This window comes from Cannabis sativa, chromosome X (genome assembly GCF_029168945.1).
Source record: "Cannabis sativa cultivar Pink pepper isolate KNU-18-1 chromosome X, ASM2916894v1, whole genome shotgun sequence".
Lineage (NCBI taxonomy): Eukaryota > Viridiplantae > Streptophyta > Magnoliopsida > Rosales > Cannabaceae > Cannabis > Cannabis sativa.
The window spans coordinates 68,784,344-68,810,908 of NC_083610.1; the positions used below are offsets into that span (position 1 = coordinate 68,784,344).

Sequence of the window (26,565 nt, forward strand, 5' to 3'; positions counted from 1 at the left end):
TTTTAACAGAAAAAACAACAATGTTGATTAACATTATAAATGTGAACCAAACCTAAGAAAATAAAACAAATTACTACTTCTAATGAATTCAATAACCATACTTTATTTCATACTCTAAAATCATGCTCACTTGTCAATAAAAATCCAAAATCCTATACATATGCAACTAAAGGGAAAAGGGTTGTTATGAGCTAACCTTGTGGCTTGCGCTAACCTTGTGGCTTGCCCTTGACACCAGCCACTCCGCAACAGAAAAGAGAAAGACAATGGTTGCAGCTTATATAGTTCAATCAGCCCATTTCTTTTTCTTGCTCTTATTTAAAAAATCATAACCTTCCAATCATCAATCTGAAAAAAAAAATAGAATTTCCGTAGTGAACAATAAAAGAAACTTTCAAGGTAAAGGAAACAAAACAAGTAGGCATAAGGCAAAGACCAAGCATGCATGAGTTACTCCTACTACATTTTATATAAATCCACACCTCACCACTAAAAGTTTCAATTAAAATTTCCCATATCAGAATGACTTACCATAGTTCCAAGAAGAGTCTCGCTGAATCTTCGAATTTTAAGGTTTTTGGTAACTATGTAATGATCACTTTCACCATTGATCATTGGAATTGAATATGCGATCCTATGATTATTATTCACTCTCTTTCCTTCTATTTTGTTTCTTCTTCAATAATTATAGAAAAAATAACCTGAGAAGAAAATAATAAAAAATCTTAAAATGGGTTAAAACATGACCTTAAACATTATTAACTTGGAAAATTAATCAACGTAAAGTGTGGCCCAACTAGTAAAGAAAGACCATAAGCAATCTACTCTTTCTCTATATGTATAAAGCCAACAATTTTAAAAACTAGTAACACCTACTAGTTCAATAGATAATTGATTTATTGGCAATTGAAAGTCACCTCATTATCTTGAAATATTTCCAATGTTTGATTGCGTGCCTCACATACATGATTGCAACTTAATGATGGTCATTTCAAAATATTGTTCCTAATCAAATATAATCTTAGTGGAAACAAATTTTACTTATTTATATATACACATCGGTTCTTTCAACAAGATTCATCTACACATTTCAAATTAAAAAAAATAGCCACCTTATATTGTGGTCATTTCAAGAGATTTTCATAGATAAGGTATGAGTACAATATTTTTTCCGCTTATATTTTGAATAGAATTAGAAAAGTAAATAAAGAAAAATTAAAGCTCACCTTCCTACGATTTCTTGGTATGTACTGATACAACACATTTTATAAAGCTTGTAGAAAGGATATCATGTTCTTTTATGAATACCTCATATTACATTGCAATTATTCTATGACAATTTACATCCATATTAAAACTAGTCATAAGTATATATCAAATTAAAATAGCATAGCAAATTAAGTTTTGAATAACAATTCTTTCAAATTAAAACACACGAATTCTATGAGTACCTTTACAAAAGTTATAAAATGGCAATCACTCTTATGCATAAAGTAGAATCCATAATATGTTATAAGTAAATGAACAAAATTATTTTTATCTTTGAGATAATAATTTTAGGCTACTTTAAACAATAATACAAACAAAACATAAACTTAATAATCTTGTTAGTTTGACTATCTCTTGAAACAAAATTACAATAAATTAGAGCAATAAGTATAGCGGTATTCTACTTGTCACTAGTAAGCATCCATGATTTCATTCCTTCTTTTCTCAAGTTTCTATTGTTTCTAGTTCACAAAATTTGAAACAACATTATTCAAGTTTACTTGTTGTCAATACTTCCCCCTGAGCACAAGCTACTGCTGCTCTAACTTCTTCCTAGAGACCCTTCGGTTGATAAAATTATATGGAATATAATAAAAAAACAGCCATGAAAGTAGCAACAAGAGAAAAAAAAAATTATTATTGCAGAGACAAGTCACATTTGCAGAAGATGTACAACAATTGGCAAAGGGAGCTCATAAAAAATTCTATCAATAACTCATTCAAATATTATAAAAATCAAATCTTTAAGAACAAAAAAGGTAAAAAATGATACATAATAAATAATCCCTAAACTAGTTAACAAAAAAAAAAATCAGGTTTTATATTTTCTTGAACCCAGAAAAAAAAATGGTAGAAAAATGCAAAATAGGGAAAAATAATAAAGAAACAAAGTTTACCTTTAACCGTTTGAGCTGCTGAGTTTGGGCGATTCTGGTATGGGCGAGATAGAGGCTAACATGGGTTTGCTGGGCGAGGGTTTCTGAGTTTGGGAGGGTTTCTGTTGAGGTTATAGCAGAGATATATGCGATTTCGCGAGATGAAAGTATTTTATAGGGAAACACTTTTTATCCCAGTTTTTAACTAATAACCGGGATAAAAAGTTTCCCTAAAAATCTTAATCCCCGTTTGGCTAACCCATAAAAATCGAATCTTGAACTTATTTTTTTACCTTTGATATTTTTTTTTCAACGTTCTACCAAACAGGGCCCTTGTCTAAAATCTTTTTTGCTCCATATTTGAGGCTCCAAATCTAAAAGTGGGATAGAAAGTCTCAATATATCTTTTATCCCATTTTTTATTTTTGTTAACTAAAAAAGTGGGATAAAAGGTCCCCTTTCTTGTAGTGCGTGTAGTATGAAAATCTTCATTACCAAATTTATTATCCCATAACTGAAAAAACAAAACATTAAAACAACAACAACTATGAAAATAAACATAAATAAACAATGCATAAATAAAAAAGAACAAAGAACAAAAAAATAAATAAATTATAAACTCAAGAAAACAACAATATGCAAAAAAAAAAAAAAAAAAAGAACAAAAAAAAAAGAGTATATACATTAGATTTTTTAAAATAGAAATGGAACTTGTAACATCAAATGAACAACGAATGTACAAAATATCAACAGAAAAACCCTAAAAATCAAAAACATATAAATCAACAAAAAAAAAAAATAACAAAATTATATGAAAACAATCACAATCTAGAAAAAACAAGGGTAAAAAAAAATTCCAATACAGATTGAACAAAAAACCTTGAAAAAAACATATTACAAAAAATAAACACTAAGATAAAACATGAATAACACAGAAACAATAAATAAACAAAAAGCAACAAAAAAAAATACATATATAACTTAAAATAGGATTGAAGAAATGTGAACAAAATTAAAAATAAACAAATAAACAAAGAACATAGAACATACGAAACTAATTTGAAAAAAAATACAATTGAAACCCACAACATCAAATTAACAAAGAAAAAACCCAAAACCCGAAAAATTAATGAAATAAACAAATAATAAACAAACAAAAGATCAGTCGAATAAAAAATAAACAACAACACGAAAACAGCAGAACAAAAAAAAAAATAAAAAATGCCTTTCTAGGACGAACAACAACGAAATCATCGTCATTATCATTTCTCTTCCTCTTAGCTTTCCTAGCATCACCAGATGATGGCTCTCCAACATCAACCATAACTTTGGATTTCTGATTAGGGGGTTTCGAAGTTTTTTGAGCAACTGATTTGGGTTTAGATTGTTTAATAGGCTTTTTTTGGGTTTCTTTAGAGAAGGGGACAATAAACTCGAACGAGATCGAGTAACAGCCATTACTCAAAAACAAAGAAAAAACGCAAAAACAACAGTCAGAAAACAAAAAAGAAAAAAAAATGAAGAAGCCGATGATCAAAATGAAGAAGAACACGAAGATGAGAATGATGAAGAATAGCAAATTCAAAATATATTGATAATAACGAGGGAGTGGGTTAGAGAGTGGTAACTGGCAGGAGAAGTGATTGAAATTTGACAGATTGGAGGGAAACGTGTAGACAGTTAAGTGACATAAGCAAAAACCGTATATGATGTAAAATTTTAAATAGTAACCGTATAAATCTTTAAGCAAAATGGTAAAAATAAAAAATGAAACTATAGAACCGTAAAAATGTTTATAAACAGAAAAAAAAATAGCATTTTCTGTAAAAATTCCAAAAGATTAATACAAATGTATGACATAAAAGTAATTTGATTATATCTTTTTTCCACCAAAGAATAAGAAGAAAATAACTTGTACCACTTGTAGTTTAAATTTTTATCTGGGATTACTGAGCTACAAGTTAAGGTAGCGTTTGATTGGAAGTAATGAAAGAAATAAGTTTTATTTATTTATTTTTTTTATTTGGTTGCATTTTAAAATGGAAAGAATTACTAAAAATTAATTTTAATGATTTTTTTTTAAAGAATTTTAATGAATTTTTTATCAATTGTTTTTATTTTTTATGTTGTTACTAGTCAAAGAGTAATATTTTTGGCTTATTTTTTATAGAAATTGTGTTGATTTTTTAGTTTTTAATAACATCGAGCTAGTGATATGGGTTATGTATTAAATTCTTAGTTTGTTTTATTAATTTTATTTTGAAGATTGTTATTCTAATATAAATGTGTTTGTTAATTTGGTTTGGTATATATTGCGATGTTTTTGTTTTGTTTTTGTTTTTGTTTTTTCAGTTTTGCTAGTTTTGACGACAAATGGGAATATATTATAGGGTGATGTTTTAAAATGTTATAGCTTTATTGTCTAAATTTTTGGAGACAGTTTTATTCTATGTGCCTCGCGATAAGTATTATGCAACTCATGGTTTGGTAAAATATGTCCTTCGGTTAGAGTTATCTTGGTTTGAGAAGGTTCCACTACCGATTGTAGTTTGCTACATTGTTAATCATGTGTGACTTTGTTCATCAAGTAAAAACAAATACCACCTAATAATATCATGGTGATACAAACATAAGAATGTTTGTGGCAATGCAACTCAAACTTTACCCACTGCTATACTTTACTACCTATTTTTTTTTTTTTTTGAGGAAATTACACTTAGTATGGGATTTTAAAAGTTCTTATGATAAATATGGCACATTTAAGTTTGGCCAATTTATATGGTATTTTTTTATTTTTAGGTTTTTTTATGGTATTTGATATGCCATATATATGTAATTAGGTTTCTAAATCCCATATTTAATGTTTTTATTTGTTTAGGAATTTTTATTTGTCATTGATGCCGGAAAAGTCACCGGAGTTTGCTGCCGGTGCCGGAAAAGTCACCGGAGTAGCGGTCGGTGCCGGAAAATTCGTCGGAGTTGCTGCCGGCGCCGGAAAATTCGTCGGAGTTGGCATTTTTGCCGGAAAAATCACTGAAAAATCACCAAGAAACCGGTTTCTTGAAGTCTAAGAAACCGGTTTCTTGGTGATTTTTCTGTTGACAATGCCAATTCTGACGACTTTTCTGACGTTAGCAAGCCTACTCCGCGACTTTTCCCGCAGAATGACAAGAAACTTCGTAAAAGTCATCGTAATTGGCATAGTCGCGGAAAAATTACCAAGAAATCGTTTCGGTTTCTTGATGAAGAAACCAGCTTTTTGGTAATTTTTCCTAATTTTTCCGACGACAATGGCAATTATGACGAATTTTCTAGCATTGGTAGCAACTCTGACGACTAATACACCGACATCTACTCCGGTGACTTTTTCAGTACCGACAGTAAACTCTGAGAAATTCGTCAAAATTGGCATTGTCACCGGAAAAATTATCGGACTAATCACCAAGAAACTGGTTTTTTTTCGGTTTCTTGATGAAGAAACCAGTTTCTTGGTAATTTTTTTTGTATTTTTTTTTTCTCTATTTGGTTGATTGATGAAACTGGTTTCAATTATTTTCAGTGTATATCATTTTTGTTTTGTTTTCATAATCTTTATTATTGTTGTGTAACAAAATTAGTTCCTTGATAAAGAAACCACTTTCTTGGTGAAGAAACCAGTTTCTTGATGAAAAAACCACTTTCTTGGTGATTTTTCTAATGATTTTGCTGGCGACAATGCCAATTCTGACGACTTTTTTTACGCCGGCAATAACTCTGGCAATTTTTCCAACACCAGGAACTACTCCGGCAACTTTTTCGGCACCGACATCAAACTCCAGAATAGTCGTCGGACTTGACATTGTCACCAGTAAAATTACCGGAAAAAAATCACCAAGAAACTAGTTTCTTGATGTTAGAAACCGGTTTCTTGGTGATTTTTCCAGCGACAATGCTAATTCTGATGACTTTTTCGGCGCCGGCAGCAACTCCGGCGACTTTTCCGGCACCGACGGCTACTCCGGCGACTTTCCGGTGTCGGCAGTAAACTCCGATGACTTTTCCAGCACAAGTGACAACTTCGGCAATCACTATAGTATTATTTGTTTTATTTTTTTTAAAAAATAAATATGAAGAGAATTTTAATATTTTTTATGGTAATTTAATTAAGTTTTTATTTTTTATGAATTTTAAATTCAGATTTCTTTTTAATGTCTTATATGGTTTTTTTTAGAAAAAAACCCATATTTTTAGTTTGATTGGTTAGATAATGCCATATTTAGTGGCATTTACTTTTTATGCCATATTTATCATAACCTTAATAATTTTTCCCATATTTTTGAAAATAGCCTTTTTTTTTTTTTGAGATTTTTTCATAATTACCAAAAAAAAAAAAGATAAATATTTACAAAAGTATGGATTTTAGTTTTAGCTCTTTTACATATATACGGATTTTAAGTTTTTTTTACAAAAATATGGACGTTATGTTTTACATTATTTTCACAAAAATATTATACTATGTTTACACGTTATTTTCATAATGGCTCTACATTACGATGTTCTCATGTTTTCTATAAAAAAGTGAAAATAAAAATCCATAAAGAAGTAAATCATCATCCGTAAATTTTTTAAAAAATCTGTTTCTCTAAAAAAAAGAGTACTTTTAAGTGTATTTTATAAATATCCATTTTTTTTGGCGAAACTATTCAAAATATGGTTCCATTTTAGTTTTTGAGGTGTGATTAACTTAGGTCTATTAACTGCCAACGTGTAATATCCATATCACAGATTTTTATTGGTCCATATAATTTTAATTATTTAAATATTATGAAAAGTATCTTAAATTTGAAAATAGTAAAAATATATTTTTTATTTTCTTCTCTTACCTTCGTAACCCTAATCCATTGTACTCCTCTGGTTCTCTTATCACACTACCACCACTACAACAACCACCACCACCATCGTCACCACAATGATCTCCACAACACCACTTGTACTGAATCCAAAATCACCACCACAACACCAGTTGATCGAAACCCATAATCACACAAAAAAAAAAAAAATCAAATTACAATTCAATTTAGGAGCGGAGAACTCAAACTTCAAGACTATGCATTTTAGTTAACAAAAGTAGGATTTACTAAAAAAATGTTTTGGTGATTTTTCCAAGGCGGTTTAGAAACCATTCCCCATAACTAACTTAGCCTTGTAGGCCGAGCGAACTAGAACATGTGCACCAACTGCCTTGATCTCCAACTCATGGTGGATCTGAATTCCACTTGCTCTTACCTGCACCATAGAGCGCCCTTAAATTAGAATGACTTAGTAAGAAAATCCATAAAGTACCAAATAATATCATAAAAGCAAGCCAATACTCAACTTTGAAATTGTCTAACTCGCATCCTCTGGTCAATGTATGCGAGCCACTTGCGTGATAAAAGCTGGTCGGGTGTTCTCGTATGCTTTGTTTGGATGTCCGAACTTCTGTTTATGACTTCAAGTATCAAATCTCCCTGCACGACTCATTATAAGTGGGATTGCCCGTCCAGTTTGTAGAATCTATTACACGTATCGTCCAGATGGATGTCGTGTCACCTTGTGTAGAAATTTGAATAACAAGTACCACAAAACAAATAGTCCCAACTCGAGAAAGAGAACCAAGAAGCAAAGCCCTGTGGTCACCAAACCCTTGGCGGCAGCAGGCCCCATCGCCACCAGGTCCTACGCCAATTGTGCATACACCACAAGGGGCTTGGTCACTCTAGAGTCTTTGCATCAACAGGTCGTACCACTCTTGTTTGTTCGATTTAATTCACGAGGCATGATATCATAGTGATTAATCTCCAAAGTGAATTGATATGAATCCTAAGGGAACAAAGACTACCCTCATTTGGAAGAATAAGTTCAGACATTTAGCGCTTGGGGAGGAAATATGAATGACTAGAGTAGGACAAGAAAACTGTCACGGGAGATGGTATAGGGGACCACCATGTGGAGACCGATCCTCGCGTGCCTAGCCACAACTCCTGAAAAGTCGTGGAGACAAGAACTGAGAAAGGAGTGGGATCAACACCAACCTGGAGCCCGACCAATGGTATATTGTAGCCACCACCCTGCACCTAGTCCTCTAATTTCTGCCATTGACAGATGTACTGGGTACCAAGCTATCCTCTTGGGGACCACATGTAATATGAGCCATCAGAGTTCACCTATAAATTGGACTCAAACCCTCACTCAAAGGGGTTGGAAACTGAGTAATCCTAGCTTATGAGTTTTCAAGATAACACTCTTATTTTAACCATTGTTGCTTTGCAACTTTTCTTAAGTTTCAACAAGTTTACTTATTTTCTTATTTTTCATCATTCACACATAAGGTTTTTGACAAATAACATTGTTGATGAGTTTTTACTGTCAATAATATTTTATTAATTATTTTAAGTTTTAATTTTTTTTTTATATGTAAATGTGTATACATTAATATTATATATTTAAAATGACAAAAAATATATTAAAATTTGAAAAGAAAAAGTGGTGGTGTTTTAGTAAATTATTTTAAAGAAGTATCTATGGTATATGGTAAAAGTTTGAAATAAAAATGAAGTAAAATTAAGTTATGTATATGTATTATCTTTATTTTTTGTTTTTGTTTTCTTTTTCTAGAAACAAAAGTTCTATTCAAACTACCATTTTTTCGCCTCAATAATAATGATGAAAGCATTGCCCTAATCTTGGTAGGGACTATGGTGTGAGACTACTTTAGCATCCTTATTGTTTTCAATCTCAACCTATCACGGTCAAAAAGCATCATCACTGATGATAAGATTTGTATTGTAATCATTGGCCTGAAGTCTGAAGCACCATCTCACCTGGCTAACGGTCCGAGCGTTGCAAACAACTATTTTTGAAGTATGATAAAACCCATATACACTATTGTGATTTCGGTATATCCGACTAGTGTTTTCTGATTGAATCTGGTTCTTGTGCTAGTTTAAGTCTCGTTAGGTCAGTATGGAGTTTCAGTTAGGGGAAAATACAAATATCGACTCGACAGGGCCAGTAACGCTCGACCACGAACAGGATGAAGAGGCCATGATCAACAACCAAATGGAGGGGGGAGTGGAAAGCAATGGGGACGAAGAAGGCCTTTTTGATGATGTGAGGCAACAATTTATGGACTCCATGTCTCTTGAACTCGAGGCTGATGTGGAGTTAAGTGATGAAGTGACAAAAAAAGGGGTGTTAGCTACAACTTTCGGAAGAAGGAGTGTCGCCAGGGGTCGTGTAAAGGAGATATTGGGGAAAATGTGGAAACTTGAAGGTCACTGGAGAATGAAGACTATGAAGCCAGGGCTATGGGGAATTTTTTTTGACTCTGAAAATGATAAGAAGGAGGTGCTCAAGAAACGACATTGGTTGGTCAATGGGGCGCTATTGAACATTAGGGAATGGCCAGAAGATGGGATATGGGCAAATTTGGATATGAACAAAGCTAGATATTGGGTTGAAGCCCATGGTTTGCCTACGCCATATTTAACCTGAGAAAATACGGACGTAATCACAAGAAAGGTGGGGGAATACATTGATTTTGATAGAGCATCGAGGGCTACCATCGCTCGGAGAGGTTTCTTGAAATTTCAAGTTGATATTCTCCTTAATCAAAGGCTGGTTGCAGGCTTTTATTTGAATATCTCTCGAGACAGGAAGGAATGGGTGCAATTTAAATATCACAAACTTCCAGCCATTTGCTTTAACTGTGGATGCTTGGCTCATTCCTTTGACAAATGTAACCGGCCCCAGGAATTTGCGTATCCCCCTGTGGGGAAGGCGGTTCCCCTCTATGGAGCTTGGATTAAAGTTGGAGTTCTGATTCGAAGTTGTTTTGATCCTGTGATTCCGAGAATGAAGCTGCCGGAGAAATCCTGTGAAGCCCATGATGTTCGGCCGGTGGCAGGAAAGGATAAGGGTAAATTGGTCATAACAGAGAAGGATAGAGATGTATCAAAACCTGGGAAGTAGTGTACACAGGTGCAGGGAGCCGTTGGAATGAGTTCTTCTCCGAAAAGGGGGGTTTCTCAGGGGACAAAGAAAGCTTGTCTTGGTCAGAGTTGGAGGGTAACCGAATTGGGAAATGCCAACCAACATAGGCTGAGAGCCTCTCTAAAGACAAAGAAGCATCCTATGAATGGTATAGATAATAAAAGAAGAGATGAGGGTATTATTGCTAGTCTAATGGCTGATATTGGGCCAACACGTGATCAAATGGTGGAAAGACCACATGAGGAGATTTGTAAGTCTAATGTCCCACACCAATATCCTGAGCCCACTTATGTAACTTGGCCCAATGACAAAAGCCTTGAAGAAGTAATAGACCAAGTCATACAACCGGCCCAAAGGGAACATGGGCTATCTCAAATAGTGGTATCACATGATTGTGTTGATTTTTCCACTACAGGCTCTACATTTTCTGGTGCGAAAAAAAGGAAAGCAAGTGTATCAATTGTTCCAGTCATTGACCATGGAGACAATGTGAATAATATGGGGGAGAAAACGCCGGCAACACCGATTACCATGCTACCAACTTTGGAAGTCAACACTTTTGTACCTGGAAGCAGCAGCCGTGGCTCGACGGGTAGTAAAAAAAGAGCTTACTCTCGAAGCCGTGGTGGGGGAAGTTCAGGAAGAGCACGAAGAGGATCAAAAGTTGGGAGTAAGAGAGGTGAGAAGTATACCAGTGGAAGTGGAGGGATCTCAGGTAACTCTGGAACTACAACTCTTAATTTTGACAACAATCTAGTTGATTCACCTACAAACAAATCTCTCAATTTGACGGGCGAGGAGGCGGCCCTAATCAAGCCCCCTCCGTCGCCATGAAAATCCTATCTTGGAATTGTCAGGGTATTCATAGAACCCCGGCATCCCAAGCTTTGTTGACTTGGGTTAAGAGGTTTAAACCGGACTGTATTTTCTTAATGGAAGCAAAGTGTAAGGCTGATGGTATGGAAGAGATTAGTAAATTATTGGGATTTCAATATTCTGCAATTATATCGGCAGAGGGATTAAGAGGAGGTTTTTCTTTGTTATGGAATGCTAGTGTTAATTTAAAGGTGATTGAAGCTTGTGGGGTGTGTTTGAAGCCCGTATAAAGGACTCGACTGATCAGTGGGAGTGGTATTTGTTTGCGGTCTATGGTAGGCCGTATGACAGTGAGAAAAAAGAATTTTGGGATTGGATGAAATATAGAGTTAGCAGATGCCAAAGGCCGTGGATGATGGTCGGAGACTTGAACTTAATTGCCCATCTTTGGGAAAATTGTGGTGGGAAAAGAGTCTCCGGTTATGATACTGCGATTCTCCAAAGGCTGCTGCTGAGGACAAGGGGTATCGACCTCGGTTATAGGGGATGTAAGTTCACATGGCAAAACAATAGATTTTCGGGAGGAATTACGAGAGAAAGATTGGATCGTGCCATTGCTTTGGGTGATTGGATCACTAGATTTCCTGCGGCAAAGGTGATCAATGCACCTATCATGGTCTCGGATCATGGATATGTGTTCATTGATACGATTGGGGGGTAGCCAAAGGGTATGAAGCCCTTCAGGTTTTTTGAGGCCTGGGCTAGAGAGCGTTCGTGTGGGGACATAATCAAGCAGGCTTGGGGTTTAAGAGGAAGCAGGAAAGAGGCTATCTGTGGTAGGTTAAGTGATACTCGAAGAGCACTTCAGAAATGGAAAAAGGGGACATTTGGTGATTGTGATGGTCTGATAAAAGAAGCTGAGGAGAGAATTGGATGGATTCAAAAACAGCCTCTGTCCGAAGACTTAATGCGAGAGGAATCCTCCCTTCAAGCAAGAATTGCAGAATTGTGGATTCGCAAAGAGTCTATGTGGAGACAAAAATCTAAGGAGCTGTGGTTGAAAGTTGGTGATAGGAACTCTAAGTTTTTTCATGCATCCACCATCATCAGGAGACGAAGGAATGAGATATCTGCAATTAAAAATGATGTGGGTGGTTGGGAAACAGAGGCTCGAAGAATTGGGTATGTATTTAATGGTTTCTTTCATGACTTGTATAACTCGGACGGACTGGATTTAGATGAGTCTTTTTTTGAACTCTTCTCCCTATCCGTAACAAGAGAAGAGAACGATAGGATAAAAGCCATTCCTGAGAAAGAAGAAATATGGAACGCAGTGGCTGCGATGCATCCTTTGAAGGCCCCTGGGCCTGATGGCATGCCAGGATGTTTTTATAGGCGATATTGGGACGTAGTGGGAAGTGAAGTCACTACCATGGTCCAATTGTTTTTCTCTACGGGATCTTTGGAGAGACAATTGAATTACACTTATATTTGTTTGATACCCAAGGAGGAGAATGCAAGTTCAGTGGATAGATTCCGACCGATTAGTCTGTGCAACTTTGCTTACAAAATTATTTTCAAGATTATAGCTACAAGGCTAAGGGAGGCCATTGACAAGCTCATCTCTCCATTCCAATCGGCATTCGTGCCAGGTAGATGGATCGCTGAGTGCTCTATTTTAACCCAGGAGTTGGTTCACACGATCAAAAGAAAGAAAGGCAAAGGGGGTCTCATGGCGCTGAAGCTTGATATGCTCAAGGCATATGATAGAATTGAGTGGAATTTCCTCCACGAAGTTCTCAAGGGCAACAGGTTTGATTCCCGGGTTTGTGAGCTTATAATGGAATGTGTGAGAACGGTTTCCTATTCCGTGCTAATAAATGGAGTGCCGCAAAAGAAATTTCAGCCTAGGAGGGGCCTCCGACAGGGTGACCCACTATCCCCGTTTCTTTTTCTCTTGTGTCATGAGGTACTCTCCAAATTGATCACCAAGCAGCAAACTAGAGGCCATCTTAATGGCATAAAAATATCGAGATCGGCCCCGGCTATTAGCCACTTGATGTTTGCTGACGACACTATTTTATTTGTTCGGGCTAACAAAAGAATGGCCTCAAATCTCTTGGAATGCATCCATAAATATGAGTCGTGGTCGGGTCAGAAATGTAGTTTGATGAAGTCTAGTGTTTTGTTCTCGGGGAATGTGGGAGGGGCGCTCAAGAGCAACATTCTCAAATCTTTGAATGTGAAGGAATGTAATGGTGAAGAAAAACATCTTGGAAATCCCTTTGTGTTCAAGAGAAGGAAGAGAGAAGAGTACATGTTTTTAAAAGAGAAGGTCATGAAGAGGATTGAAGGGTGGAAAGCAAAATTGCTTTCCTTCGCAGGGCGTACTACTTTGGTGAAATCTGTTGCACTTTCGATACCGCTCTATGTGATGTCGACAAACAAGATCCCAGTTTCCACTTGCCGAGACATTGAAAGAGCAATAAGGAAGTATTGGTGGACTGGGAATAAGGAGAAGGATCGGTTTATGGCCTTGGTGGGATGGGACGGACTTTGCTCTCCCATGGCCGCTAGGGGCTTGGGATTTCGGAAGTTGGAGGATATGAACAACGCCTTGATGGCCAAATTGGCTTGGCAGTGTGCTTCACAGACAGACAGACCGTGGGTAACCTGTCTAACTGAGAAGTACTGCAAGAAGGATTCTTTCTGGGGTACTAGTGTGAGAGCAACTGACTCGACCTTTTGGAAAGGTATTTTGCACACTAGAGATGTAATTAGGAAAGGCTGCATGACGTTGGTGGGAAGAGGGGACTCGGTGGACATATGGAAGCAACCATGGATACCATGGCTGGAGTATATGGAGTTTATTGAGCTTCTTAATCAGGTGAGACCAAGATTCCCCAATTTTAAAACTGTAGAAGACTTAACAAATGAGAATGGGAGTTGGAACATTGAGTTGCTTAAAGAAATGTTTGGAGAATCCCTCGGTCAAAGAATTGGAGAGATAAAGCGCCTGCCTCCAGACCAAAAGGATACTCTGGTTTGGAAGGACGCTGCTGATGGCACCTTTACAGTTAAAAGGGGGTACTTTGCGATGCTGCAAGGTAATTCTGGTGAAGATAAAACATTTTGGAGACAAGTATGGGGAAAGTACATACACCCAAGACACTCCATGATGATTTGAAGAGTGATCATGGGTTGTGTACCTACTAGAGACAAGCTGGGATTTGTGGGAGATCAATCTTGCCCCATCTGTGATGACTCTCTCGAAACGGCCTTTCATCTTTTTTGGGAGTGTCCTTGTGCGAGAGCCTTGTGGTTCAGTGGACCGTTTCCCATGTGCTTTGGGGAAGGTAATGGTGATTCTCCAAAAGGAAGACTTAGTTGGATTCTATCCTCTATGCCTCCAGACCTTGTTACCCAGATTATCACATTCATAGGCTGTTTGTTTGAAGGCATTTGGAACGCCAGAAATGAATTCTTAATTAAAGGGAAAAGTGTCGATATTGAAGGTGTTAGATGCTTCATCTTGAAAAGGTACACTGAATCTCTGCTTACTGCCAATGAGGACTGCGATTGGGTTCACATATAAACACCAGCAGAGTTGCAGAGAAGGGGGATAGGCTCGAATGTCGAAGCCTTTTGTGTGACTGATGCTTCGTGGAAGGATGGTGTTGCGGGGCTGGCAGTTGGTGTTCTGGAGAGACGGACCAACACGTCCTGGTGGTTTGCGAGAAACACAACAGCTTCGTCGGCTGCTGAAGCAGAGCTCCTCACTGTCCAGTGGGCACTGCAGGTGGCAGATCAAAAAGGTTTCAAAGTTGTGGCGTGCGCTTCAGATGCAAAGGTTCTAGTTTCAGCTCTCAATAACCGGAAATGCCCGCCGTTGTGGACTCTCAAGCCGTTAGCTCTAGAAGTCCTAAATTTATGTAATTGTTTTGATAGCTGTAAGTTTTATTTTATCTCTCGAAATGACAATGTCGATTGTGATGCCTTAGCTAGATGGGCAAGAGTAAACAAGCTTTGTAATGGCTGTATTAATAGGGAGGGGTCCCCTGTTGTGATTCCCACTTTCTTACTACAATGAACTACACATAGTTCTTTCAAAAAAAAAAAAAACTACCATTTTTTCAGTTTTCAACCTACAAAATCATTACTTTCTTTCCTCTAAATTTTACTGTTTGCCCTTAATAATATACCCCATATCAAAATTTATACCCTCCCTTAATTTGTACAAATTTAGTCCATTGATTACATGAACTTTCAATTTTACCCTTTTTTTTCAAAAAAAAAAATAATAAAATTGGTAAAAACTGAAATTGGTCTTTCTCTCTCTCTCTTCCCTCTCTCTCGTGCACCACTATCTCTCTAGAAAAAACTGAAAAATTTCTCAAAAAATTTCTCTCTGTCCGTCCCACTCTCTCGTCCCTCTCTCTCTTCCCTCTTGAATGGTTGTTTCTCGGTGGGTGTTGGTGGAAAACCTAAGCACAACCCAATATCACTCAAGAATCTTACACCATTATAATGGGTAAGTTGTGTTTTAAGCATTTTGTTAGACTTTATGTAGTTTAAAATTGTTATATGTGTCGTATTTATTGGAACTGTTGTTTTTTGGTCTGAAATTGTTGAGATCTGGCAGATCTGGTTTTCAGTCGAAATCTGGGTTTTCCAGTTGTTATCGATGATATATCGATAACTTATCGATGGTTTGTCGATGATTACACGAGGAAAGGTCAGTGATGACCATTTTCGACGTTATGTCGACAGTATGTCGACATGCTATCGACATTAAGCAACCAACATATTACTTACAATTTGTCGACATTTTGTCGACAGTTTGTCGATAGCATGTCGACAAAAAGCATTTATCTTTTCTTTAGTAGTTGTCGATATGTTGTCGACACCATGTCGACATTATATCGATGCAAATGAAAAAAGCCATAAATAAAACATAAAATAACATTAAAATAACATAACATAAAATAACATAAAAACATAACATAAAAAAACATTAAAAAAAACAGAAAATAAAGTTCATAAAAAAAAAACAAACATTAAATAAAACTCACCACAAGCCATAACATAACAAATTATTTTTTTAAAAAATTCTTTGGCTTGTGGGTGAGCCTTGCAATACTTGCATAATGTTCCGGGCTTCACCGGTTTACCATTAAAGATGCCTTGTTTGCAACGACGGCATCCTTCGGGGAACCCTGGTGGTGGAGCCGGCCATACACCAGTTTTGCAAAATTCTCTTTCAAGTTGCATGAACCTGAACTCGTTACGATTTCGTTCTCTTTCGAAAGCTCGATCGGCGTCAAAAACTTTCTGCATTTCAGGAGTAATTATGCCAACATCAGGCTCCTGCTTCAGCTCTTCAGGAGTTAAGATAGGGAATTTGCCTTTGTTCTTTCTTGGCGCCATATTTAGAACTTAAGAATAAGAGAAATTTTTAAGAGTAAGAGAGAAGTAGAAGACAAGAGCACTTATGAATAAGAAAGGGATTTGCTTTTATAGAGCAGTAAACATGTTGGGAATGTAGGAAAATTTAATGGTCATTAAATGTGTAACTGTACAGGTAAAACGCATGAAATGGTGTATTTGTCGACTGAATATCGATACTATGTCGATATGATGTCGACAACATGCCAATTTAGTGGCATGACTAACTTATTTGTCGATACCATGTCGACGTCATGTCGATAGCTTGTCGACAGGACACGTGTCTTACATGCAACGTGGCAGTTGGGAAGGGTTGTTGGGAACGTAGGTAAAATTTATGAACATTAAATGTGTAACCGTAAAACATGAAATGCATGCACTGTGTGTTTGTCGATTGAATGTCGATACTATGTCGATTGTTTGTCGACATAGGAATAGATTTATTACCATTGTACACGCGTCTGTCATGCAAATTCCTTTGGGAGAATATGTCGATATGATGTCGATGGTGTGTCGATGTTATATCGATGACGAGCATGCTTGGTGTAGTTGTCGACGTTATGTCGATATTATGTCAACAAAATGTCAACAATTAGTGTCATATTTTCTGTTGTTGTTGTTATCGACATTATGTCGATTGATATCGATGGGATGTCGATTTTTTTTTGGGTGTTTTTTCCTTTACTCACCTTGTTTGTTTGGTTTGCAATTGCAGGAGAGAAAGTGTTCATTGTTGTATCGTACGATGGTGTTTGGTTATGTGAGAATTATAATTAGATTTACAAAGCAAATAGCAGCTTGACGTTGACAGTTACAACTGAGACAACCCTACAAGAACTGCGACAAATTTTATATGAAGAGTTGGAAGTTGATCCGGTAGCGTATGATTTAAAGTTGGAGATTTGTTCCTTGTACATGAAGGGACAAATGGTTGCGCCAGAGGTTATTAAGAGAGAACGCCAACTGAGAACGTTCTTAGAGATGAGGGCAACAATGTCAAATACAGAGTTTATGCCATTATTCGTGACCAAGGTGAGAAAAGTTGGGAATTCGGAGCCTACGCCGCCTACTAATCCTCTCCCTCAGAGTGTGGTAGGGTCTTGCGTTCCCAAAACAGATGTTGGGATTGGTGTGAATGAGGAGGTTCCGACCAATTTAGAGGTTCCGACCAATGTAGAGCAAGAACAAGAAGCGACAGGATTTCATCAGTTTGAAGAGTTCGATACAACCTTCTACAATAACGATCCTATTGTAGATTTGAATATGGACGATGAACATGATTTGGCAGTCGATGAAGCCGTAGCGGGACCTTCGTTGAGGTTAGAGTGTGTACCGAGTAACCAAGGTACACAGCGAGAACGACAACCTCGTAGTGAAAATCGCACTACACCTGGAACTAGCAGTAGTCGACAAGGCAGAACTGAAGAACATGCTCGTCATGCAACCTTCTCAACGTTCTCCTCTTTTGAAGTTTGTACCAAGTTCAAAGCTCCCATGTGGACAAAGGAAGATATAATGGAAAATCATGAGCTAACTACTTGTTTACAAAGTAAGGAAGCAGGGGTGATAGAGCTTGGTAATTTTTATGAAAACAAGGAAGAACTGAGACAAGTAGTGGGTAGGTTTGCACTTAATAACAATTTTGAGTGGATGGTGAAGAAGTCATCCCCTGATGTGTTGTACGTTACATGCAAGGCTCCAGATTGTAAATGGAGATTGAGGGGGAGGAAGAAGATGCATTCTGACAACTTTGAGGTCACTGTATTTCACAATGAACACACATGTAACTTGAATGCGAGACGTTCAGATCACCGTCAAGCAGCACCATGGGTAGTTGGCCACCTTATTAAGGGGAAGTACACCCAAGATGGAACTAAGTACAAGGCTAAAGACATACAGAGGGACATGTTTGACAACTATGGTATCAGTATGAGTTATGTGAAGGCGTGGAGGTGCAGGGAGATGGGACTTACGTATGCTAGGGGTACGCCTGAGTTTTCATACATGAAGCTTCCTGGGTACTTGTACATGCTGGAACAGAAGAATCCAGGTACCATTACTGACTTGTACTAAGAGGATGAGCGGTTCAAGTACTGTTTTATATCACTCGGTGCATGTAGAAGGGGCTTTTCTTTTTTTTTTTTTCGTCCTGTTTTGAGTATCGATGGCACCTTCTTGAAGACGAAGTACGACGGTATAATGTTAGTTGCTGTGGCATACGATGCGAACAACCAATTGTTGCCGGTTGCTTATGGTATCGTTGACAGTGAGAATAACGACTCCTGGACGTATTTCTTACAGAAGTTGAGGGTAGCAATTGGCGTGGTTGAGAACTTAGTGTTTGTGTCAGATAGGCATCAAAGCATTAATCATGCTGTTGAACTCGTTTTTCCCGAAGCAGTCCACTGTGCATGCTATCACCACATTGTTATGAACGTGAACGCCAAATTCAAGACTGATGCTTTTCACAACCAAATATATAATGTTGCTTACGCATGGTCGAAAACTGAATGTGATAGAGAGTTCGAGAAGCTTAGAAAGATGAATCCGGCCATTGCTGCATATGTGGAGAGTATAGGGTTTGAGAAGTGGGCTCACCCTTATTGTTTGGGCGATAGATACAACATCATGATGAGCAACGCTGCTGAAAGCTTCAATAGTGTCACATAAGAGTTCAGGAAATATCCAATAACTACTTTGGTTGAATTTATCAGGTTCACACTGCAATCGTGGTTCGCTGATCGCCTCAAAAATGCTGACAAATGTACCACCCCTTTGGCCACGCTCTTTGAAAAAAACTTGGCAAAAATTCATGAAAATACAAGGTACAGGCGCGTCCAACGAAATGGAGCCAATTTGTATAACGTTGGTAGGGGACCTAACGGTGAAAGAGGTGGTGATGTGAATCTAGTTGAAAGAACATGCACCTGCGGCGTGTTCACGTAATTGAAACTCCCTTGCCTTCATCATGTGTCGCGGCATTAAAAACGAACACAAGTGTGTACACGCTTTGCTCACCTTATTATTCAAAAGAAACGTGGAGGAAGATTTACGATGATACCATCAATCTTGCTGGTGACAAGGATGATTGGGTTCTCCCAGAACACATCAAGAATATGAAAGTTGGGGTACCTGTGGAAAAGAAGCCTGTAGGTCGTCCAAGAAAAAGCAACGCTGGAAGAAGACGGGAGAACCGTTTCTCGTCTGGTGATAAAAAAAGGTTCTGTACCACGAAACTGCAGCCGCTGTGGCAGTTCAGGCCACAACAGAGCAACATGCAAAGCCCGCATTTGAGGCGTCCTGTACTTATTCGTTGTAATAACATGTTTTCTATTTCAGGTTCGAAACTGGTTTAAAATAATGTGGAGGTTGAATATTTTTATAATATTTTAATTATTTTTAGGTTTAATAGTTATTTTTGTTGAATAATATCGATATTTTATATTTGAAACCACGAATAATTATCAAAATTTGAACGAAGAGAAAGTCTATATATACATAAGTGTAATGTTAATTACACAAAATATACAATGTCCCAATAATTACACATATAATCAGCCGACATTTTGGTAAAATAAATCAACACACCACCGTTCACGAAACATAACTATCCGGCCTGGCATCACATCGGTCAATCCACGTTGCATCATGAGATGCTCCACATACTCAATGCAATAGATGTCACAATCACCATTAAATGCAAAATAAAATGTAAAGTCAGTCTAACGTAAAACATATTTTAATACTATAGTACTTTTTTATCGTTATGTACCTGGTTGTTGCCTTCGGAACTAAGTCGTGAGTGGCTCGAGTCGAATGCATTTTTGGAAGCACCATGATGTCCCTGTTAGTTAACGCCATGATCTAGTTGTTACGTGGAAATTCCCCGGTTGCAAGGATTAGCGAGGGCAGCAGTTCTTCCCAAGTCTTTAGGATGGGTTCCATGGCGGTCCAATGACAGACGCTGGAATCACAGTCGTAGACATTAATTTTCCACAGCTCTATGTCAACTTCAAGTGTGACCCAGTGCCTTGCCTCGGGAAGATGCAGAATGAAGTAAATATACTCGTTACCCATCCATCTCGAAAAGACTTGGGACTGTAATTACGGAGAACAACGAAACAATTAACAAACCATAATAATCCTCCCAAACAATTAACAATCGAAGTTATAATCATAGTTCAACATTTAAAATCTTACTAAAACAATACCTTATGAACCCCTCTGCAGTAGTCCAGGATATAATCCTCCCACACAAAGTTTCTCCTCGGACCCCTGTGGTTCGTCCATGCACTGCTGATCATGGTGGTCACGAATGTGGAGAGAATGATACCCTTCGGAGGAAATGTCCGTGGATAGTCGGTGCGTCGCCTCCTCAGCATATGCATTGCTGCATCTATATGCTGCATATAAAGGGAAATGTCAGTTAGACAAAAAAATATATTAATTGCACATAAAGTTGTAAAGTGAAGTAATATTATAAAATACTTTACTTACGTCATCTGTAAGTCATTCCTTTGGTGTGAGCAGTATCCAAAAGAATGATGGACCGTAATCACCACTTCTCAAATCCCGAAGTCGGTGGTTCGGAATGAGTCCAACACACCACTTTCGGAAAGTAACTAACAATTTCTCATCCGGTGGCTCCAGGGGATCAAACGTCGAAGATGGCCTATGTCTCCTCTTCATCTCCGTGTAGTCACCGAACCATACAGGAGGATTTCTCTTCCTCTTCCGACTCTTAACCACTGTAGGTTGTGCCTCTATCGACAGAATCTCACCCTGCGACTCGGTGTCATGTACATGGATAACACCTGTATCGATGGGAGTCGTTGGAGCTCTTTCATAAGGATCGTACCCGTCAGGGAAGACCTCCTCCTCTTCTACTGGGGGTGATGCAGCTGGTGGTGGGGTAGATGGATCTGCTGGGGCCTCCGGTGCTGAAGCTGTCGTTGGTGGACGATTCAACATGGCCAATATGTCTCTGAGCTGCTCCATAATTACGTTTTGACCACCCTTCAGCTCTACATGGCTGGTCTCGTATGCCTTCTTCAGCTCGACATGGGCAGCATACAGACCCTGAGTGTCAGCCTCGATCCTATCCAACCTCGCCACTAAATCAGTGTACTCGGCACCACGAACGCCTGATGAAGATGGTGCACTGGGCTGAGGTTCTGAACCAGTGGCCTGAAAAAATATATACCAAAAAAATACGGTAAGCATACGATAATTCCACAATGTAATAAATATCACAAAACAAAAACAATAAAATATCAAGACATAAAAAAAAAGTTCCAAAAATTGGTACCTGAGTGTCTGTTTCCTGAGTCTCTAGTACCTGAGTCTCTGGTACCTGACTACCTGCCTCAGCCTCTGTGTCATCCACACCATCATCAACCAGGTTCTCCACACCATCGTAAGATATGGTCCTCACAAATGCCTCCTCCTCTGTCCGTGGAAGTAGCCCCTTCACCACTTCAAGATTCTGTTTATGGTTCAAAAAATATCAAAATAGAACCATTTAGCATTTATTACAAGCATTTATGTTAAATAATAACTCTGAACATAAGTGAAATTCATACCCGTCTAGAAAATAATGCGCTAACTTCTTTCTTCCCAATATCACCCTTGCTCGTCCAGCTAAGCATCCTGGGGAACCGAATCCCGTGATTCGTGCCATACCTCTTCCCTACCTCCAAAATGGCCTCGTACGCCCAATATTGTACTGCAGGTGCGAAGCCATATGCTGTGTATTTGCACTCGTGCTGAACATCCGAACTCAGCTTCTTCTCGTAGTTGGCCTTCTGTTTCAACATATCTTTTTGAAGCGAGTGCATGAGTCTGGCAAATGAGTGCTTCCCCCAAGGAATCCGGAAGAAGAACTCGAGGTCTTCGACATATCTAAGTATGTCAGGAGTAATCAGCGCGTTAGCCTCGCGCCCCAGAAGCACTGACTCCACAAACAAGCACAAGCCGAGCTTGTACAAGTCTTCCAGGTTCTGACAGTTTGTGAACCTATCTTGGAGTGCTTCTATCTTCACACTACCAGACCGATTGAAATATTTGTTGATCAATCGGTCTGAGCCTGAGCGAGCAACCTGCGTAGCCTTCTCCTCTTCTGTTGGCCCCGAGGAGAAGTCCAGTCCTATAATGAGTGCAAACACAAGCACTCCGAATCTGACCTCCTTCCGACCAACATAAAACCGCATCCTCAACTCCTCCTGAGCATCAACTTTCATTTTGTGGAGCATCAGCTGGTGAAATAACACCGAGGAGAATGTCAAGGGTACGGCATTCCAAAAGCTGCCGAAACGGCTTTCCTTCGCCGTGTTATTCAGATTGAACTCCTCAAACCGAGCTTTGATTTTTGCAAAAATTCCGGTGCCTCTATATGTCACGCGGCCAGTTAAATGCTCGGGTGCTGGAATTATGAGTCTGGGAGCCATCTGAAAAAATAAAAAACAAATAAATAAAGCTGCCAAAAAAATTTAAAAACATGTCGACATTATATCAACATTATGTCGACATTATCAAAAGCAAACACAATTCAATTATGTCGACAAAATATCGACATCCTGTCGACATTCAGTCGACAATTTTAATCGGGCAACAATTTCACAGCATGTCGACAAAATATCAACATCTTGTCGACATTCAGTCGACAATACAAACTTAAATTCAACATGTTAATATAATCGACAACATATCGACAACCTGTCGATATGCTGTCGACAAATTCAATCAGACAACAATTTCACAACAAGTCGACAACATATCGACATACTGTCGATATCCAATCGACAATACAACCTAACAATTAACACGTTAATTTAATCGACATACTGTCGACAAGTCGTCGACAATATAGGGCAGAAAAACACTTAAACCACCAATCGACATCCTATCGACATACAAACGATATCCTATCGACATACAAATAACAACATAAATTAAACAGACACTCAATCTATCGACATCCTATCGATATCCTATCGATATGTCATCGACAACCCTGTAATAAACACAGATACCATTGGAACACTAACATCTATAACCTAAAGATCACAAAAGCTACAAAAAATCCACTAATCTCAACAACATTATATGATTGGCATCAAAATCTATGAAAAATATATTTTTTCAAAAAAAAATCTTACCTTTGACTGAATTTGGTGGTGTCGGCGACGGTTTCTGCTCGTGGTGGCGACGGCAATTTTTGCTCGTGGTGGCGACGGCGGTTTTGGGTCGAAGATCGACAGACGGTTTGGTTCGTGGGGTTGGGTTCGTGGGTTTGGTTCGTGGGTTTGGGTTCGTGGGTTTGTTGGTTTCGTGGTCGACGGCGGCGTGGGTTTGTTGGTTTCGTGGTCGACGGCGTGGGTTCGTTGGACAAGCTGCCTGGTTCGTGAAGAGAGCGAGAGAGAGGGAAAGTCTTTGAGCGAGAGAGAGGGAAACTCAGAGAGAGAGAGAGAGAGAGAGAGAGAGAGAGAGAGAGAGAGAGAGAGAGAGAGAGAGAGGGAAAGTCAGAGAGAGAGTGAAAATTTTATTTTAGGGGTATTTTAGGAACTTTTTTAAATTAGTGAAATCAATTTGTTCAAAAAATTAAGGAGTCTAAATTTTGATATGGAGTATTTTATTAGGGCCAAAATATGAAATTTCCCAATTCAAATCCCTTCTAATCCTCCTAAAAAAAATACTACAATACTATTATATAAAGAACCTTTTAAATGATGATTAAGGCATATAATAAAATCCACACAATAATAATGTTTTAATCCTTTTCTTTTTATGAAGTGGAGGTGCCTTAGCATTTTTTTTTTTTTTTTTGGTGCAACTCGTACTTCTAAAAGGTCATTCATTCTATTAATATTTTCGCACACATTTAACTGTAGAATTCTGATAGATCTGGTACATTAGTCCTCGTACACATAAAATCTGCATAATAATAATTATAATGTTTTAAACCTTGAAATTGTTCATTGTCAACAAAAAAAAAAAGAAAGTAATGTTTTAAACCTTGGAATACTGTTACGGTACACATAAAAATTTATTGAAAGGAGAATAAAATTTGAAAACGACGAAGGTTTTGAATGAGAAAGGAGAAGAGAAGGGAATCAATTGGGAGTGTTGTTCTGCATCCGAACCACCTCCTTCCACGAGTCTCTACTTGAAATCTCAGCCCACCATCTGCCCACATTGTCGTTGGAAGTAAAAAGGTCCTCCATCTTATCCTTAGCCGCGCTGATTAAGTATTGGGTGTTTGGCAAGTGAGAAAGATCAGCCAGAGAAAATTCATCCCCACCCAAGAAACGACTCTCCCCGAGTCTCTTATCGTAAACCTGTAGAACCTTAGCCAACTTATCTTCGTTCTCCTTGATCGCAGAAGGGTTTTGTTTGATCTTCATCAAAGGGGCGAACGCAAGCTGAAACACCAGAGTTGAGCTCGGTGGGTTAAAGCTTTGAGCTTCCGCTTCTAACCACTGATCTATCGAGGCTTTAGCTAATGGGTTTGTTCCGTACAACTCCTTGTTCCCTTTATCTCCATGCTTCTCGCATATGTAGCGGCATATGGATCTGGATTCTGAATTAAACACAGAAAGAAAAAAAGAAAGCCCCAACCCAGATCATGAACTAATTTTGAAACAGAGAAAAAAAAATGAGGAAAAGGTTACAGAGAAAAAAGTATTGACCGAAGAGTGAAATGCTCTCATCTTGAAAAGCTGGAACTTGGCCGAAAGGCTGTAACGTAGAAAAGGAAAATGAAAGATGGAATACGAAAGTATTATGCATAAAAATGAGTAATAATATGTATATGGTACGTACCTGGATCTTGAGGTATTCAGGTTTCTTGTGTTCGCCTTTGGACATGTTGAGTGAAATGAGCTGAAAGTCAACATCTTTCTCAATGAGACAGGCCAGAACCCTGGACACTGCCGTGGACATGGGTGGTCCGTACACCTTAACGGGAGCTGCCATTGATTCCGTTTGTTCTCTCTCTGGAATTGAAAGTAATTGAGAGTGGTTTTTAGACCATACAAAAAAGAAAAAGCACTGTCCACTTTAGTTTATCCCTTGCTTAAATTAGTGGATTGGAATTGGGTCCACGTAGTCCATTAAGTTCTGAGAAAACATAACTAAAAAGCCGCCTAATTAAAGACATTTTTTTAGCATTTAATTTATAATTAGTTGTACTAATAAAAAATATTATTAGGAGAATAATATTAGATGAAATTGATGCTTATTTTTTTTTTTACATTTTAAAATATATATTTTTTATAATTTTACAAAAAATCTACAATAGTAACTTATATTACAACTAATTAGAATAACACTAAAGTAATCTAAACCTAATATGTGGGATAATTTTTTTTTTCTTGTGTGTAGACCCAAACCCAACTTCCTTTTGGTGAGGAAGGCACGTCAAAGTAAAGTAAGTAATCATTAATTACAATTCAAGGCCACCGTCACCACTTAATCAAAGTCAGCATAATATTATGAGAAATGCTAAATGTACTAATTACTTTTTTACTTGTCAATTGTTATAAGTGTAATTAAATATTGAATCATATATACATAAATAACTAAGAGTATCTTTTATAGAAAGATATAAATATGGTGTATTGCTATTTTTTAGAATATTTTGCTAAAACTTAACTCTAATGTGTTCCAAATGTAGCCCAAATTAAAAATTGTGCCAAATTTTGAACAAAAGATAGTATGAGCTAAATTTTAGCCTACAATAAATACTACTTTTTTAATTACCTCGTTGTCACTATTAATACTATAACTTTGAATAAGATATATTTATAAGATATTAAAATAATATAAATAAAATTAATTATTTTGTATATTTTGAATGAACATTAATGGTAATATTAACTTTTATAGTTAATTTGTACCTTGTACATTAGAGCACAAATATAAAAAATAGGCTAAATATAACTCTATGATATATTTTAAATTAAATTTAACTCAAAATATACACTATCTATTGAAGATGGTCTAAATAAAATAAAATTAAAATGACTCTAAAAAATAAAGTGTGAACAATTTTATCAATTTATCACTTATTTCAATATAACTAAAAATCATAATCAATTCCCGTAACAATTCTTATTACATTACTATAACTATTACCATTATCAATATC

At 37.4% G+C, this 26,565-nt stretch overlaps 2 protein-coding genes across 2 annotated transcripts; both read right to left on the reverse strand.

Moving 5' to 3' along the window:
- Positions 1-19,913: 19,913 nt before the first annotated feature.
- LOC133032613 (uncharacterized) lies at positions 19,914-24,333 on the reverse strand. Its single transcript, XM_061106631.1, has 5 exons — positions 23,576-24,333; positions 22,001-22,864; positions 21,727-21,903; positions 20,916-21,605; positions 19,914-20,821 (listed from the first exon to the last, which is right to left on the reverse strand). The coding sequence occupies exons 2-4, from the start codon at positions 22,862-22,864 to the stop codon at positions 20,928-20,930; spliced, it is 1,719 nt and encodes a 572-aa protein (XP_060962614.1). The 5' UTR covers positions 23,576-24,333; the 3' UTR covers positions 19,914-20,821; positions 20,916-20,927.
- An 18-nt stretch (positions 24,334-24,351) lies between these two features.
- LOC115714175 (glutathione S-transferase) lies at positions 24,352-25,514 on the reverse strand. The gene is made up of 3 exons (XM_030642752.2): positions 25,239-25,514; positions 25,106-25,154; positions 24,352-24,996 (listed from the first exon to the last, which is right to left on the reverse strand). The coding sequence occupies exons 1-3, from the start codon at positions 25,389-25,391 to the stop codon at positions 24,530-24,532; spliced, it is 669 nt and encodes a 222-aa protein (XP_030498612.1). The 5' UTR covers positions 25,392-25,514; the 3' UTR covers positions 24,352-24,529.
- Between the last annotated feature and the right edge of the window lie 1,051 nt (positions 25,515-26,565).

Excerpts from the sequence above, each read along its gene's own strand:
- LOC133032613 (XM_061106631.1), bottom strand. The coding sequence starts at position 22,864 with ATGGCTCCCAGACTCATAATTCCAGCACCCGAGCATTTAACTGGCCGC. Across the intron at positions 21,904-22,000 it reads GCGCATTATTTTCTAGACGG|AATCTTGAAGTGGTGAAGGG; the intron begins GTATGAATTTCA and ends AACCATAAACAG. Across the intron at positions 21,606-21,726 it reads CTCAGGAAACAGACACTCAG|GCCACTGGTTCAGAACCTCA; the intron begins GTACCAATTTTT and ends ATATTTTTTCAG.
- LOC115714175 (XM_030642752.2), bottom strand. The coding sequence starts at position 25,391 with ATGGCAGCTCCCGTTAAGGTGTACGGACCACCCATGTCCACGGCAGTG. Across the intron at positions 25,155-25,238 it reads CTGAATACCTCAAGATCCAG|CCTTTCGGCCAAGTTCCAGC; the intron begins GTACGTACCATA and ends TCTACGTTACAG. Across the intron at positions 24,997-25,105 it reads TGAGAGCATTTCACTCTTCG|AATCCAGATCCATATGCCGC; the intron begins GTCAATACTTTT and ends TGTTTAATTCAG.